This window comes from Plasmopara halstedii (assembly GCF_900000015.1).
Source record: "Plasmopara halstedii genome assembly, contig: Scaffold_614, whole genome shotgun sequence".
In the NCBI taxonomy this organism is placed as follows: Eukaryota; Oomycota; class Peronosporomycetes; order Peronosporales; family Peronosporaceae; genus Plasmopara; species Plasmopara halstedii.
In genome coordinates, this window is record NW_020187532.1 from 1,123,954 (window position 1) to 1,125,908 (window position 1,955).

Below are 1,955 nucleotides of genomic sequence, written 5' to 3' on the forward strand. Positions count from 1 at the left end.
CTTTGCTGTAGCAGCCCATGAGAATCTTCTTCGCATCGTTATCAGCATTAGTTAGAGAACTATCCATATCTTCACCAATATCATCTAACATTCTTGGAGTATTGTCGATTCCAACATCAGCTGTTTGCTGTGTGTTATCGATACCAACATCAGATGTTTGAGATCTCGCTTGAATATTTCTATCAGTTTGGTTAACACGATCAGTATTGATTGAGCTATTCACCATCTGCACACCGCCATCCACTCCAACATCGATCATCACAGGTCGAACATTTGGAGTTGGGACCTCAGGGTTTGTTTGGGAGTATCCATCAATCAGTTATTTTTTAATGACTCAGCAGACTCGGATGAGCTGATTTGCTTAATTTCTTAGGGACCGCAGTAATCCCATTCGTGATATCACTTGCCCACGAAGCACCTTCTTGCATCCCTCGCTTGGCTTTAGCTTGTCGAACGCGGCGCTAAACTTTTTCAAGAAGCTGCTGCCGTTTTTGCTTTATCTGAGCGAGCAATGTAAAAATTGGAAACATTGTGTCCATATCAAACGAATCATAAAAAAATGAAATGAGTAGCCTCAAATACTCTTACCAGTAGCCCGGCTTAACTGAGTCATGACGAAAGGGTAGATACGAATGACAGATACGATTTCGCTCATTTAGAAGATCTAGACAACAGTCCTTAATGCAATGGAATAAAGCTCCAGATTTTGCTTCCAAGTCATGGCAATACTTACGATTTACTACTGTTTTCCGAATATTCGCGGCTACATCAAGATCTCATTCTTGATTCTACTCACCTCCTGAATAACCCAAAGCTTAACAAGCTCACGTTCTTTCCCTACACAACATGGGCAAATTACTATCTTACTGCTATGTATTAAGTCAGATATTTCCCAAAATCTCAGAAAAAATAATACATAAGATTATATATTTGAGCATAAGCTTACAGAGGATTTCTCTATCAAATTTTTTTACAAGCTAATTATGACTCATTTTTAGTGGCGCGGGGTGAGACTACGTCAACTTTTTCTTGAGCCCCAATACTCCTTTTCAAGCGTTGGTCTCCTGTTTTTGTCAACCATTCGCAAATTATCTTGTGGCTCCCAGGAGTCAGGTTCATCGGCAACCCATCTCACCACATAATTGTACTTTCCAGAGCGTATCGTTTTGTCACCCATGATCTTCTCCGCCTCAAGAATATCGCCTCGATTAATAGTAGCATCTGTAGTCACTGTTTTAACCACTTTAAGATCGTTTGGCGCCTCGTAGAGACTATGCCCATTTCTTGAACGGATTCGGACTCGGTAGCCATCCATTCCAACGATTTTATAGACTGCTTTGCTCCATCAAGCAGCTTCTTTATCAAATGCCTGCTTTTTGAGATAGTAAAATACGCTTGATCCGACGTTAAACTCCTTCTCAATTCTTTCGACTTCCACCTCATTATGACTCAGATCTGCATCCATTACTTTGCCTTTTGCCTCATTCGGGGCCATACCAATCGAATTGTAGTTCTCGATAACGTTCTCTTGGGGGACATTTCAGTTAGTCTATGCTTTAAGGTCCTGTTGAAGCGTTCGATTTTACCCATGGTTCCGTGATCACCGGGTTCGTTGTTGTAGTGCTCAATTTCCTTTGTTTGGAAAAATGCTTGAGCCTGTGAGTTCATGAACTCGCATCCATTATCACTTGATATGATATCAACTTTGTGGAGACGAACAAACGCTTTAAGCGCTGCTAACACAGTTGCTGCTGTCTTGTTCGATAAGACCTTCGCAAAATGCAACCTTGAGTTGATGTTGATAGCAGTCAAAATTGGTCGCTTTTCCAAAACCGCAAGATCAATTTGCCAAGAGTTGGGGTTATGCGAAGCGATTTTAAAGCCATTGAATCTCTTCTTTGCTCTTGATATCGTTGAATATCAGTCTGACTCGCATACCAATCCTTTACAATTTT

At 40.9% G+C, this 1,955-nt stretch overlaps 1 protein-coding gene across 1 annotated transcript in view; it reads right to left on the reverse strand.

Moving 5' to 3' along the window:
- Window positions 1-259, reverse strand: part of PHALS_12252 (uncharacterized protein) — a gene marked incomplete at both ends in the record, with an annotated part of 320 nt that extends 61 nt beyond the window's left edge. The window contains one exon of the mRNA XM_024727764.1: window positions 61-259. Coding sequence (XP_024578309.1) covers window positions 61-259 — 199 coding nt within the window. The remainder of the gene's footprint in view (window positions 1-60) is intronic.
- Between the last annotated feature and the right edge of the window lie 1,696 nt (window positions 260-1,955).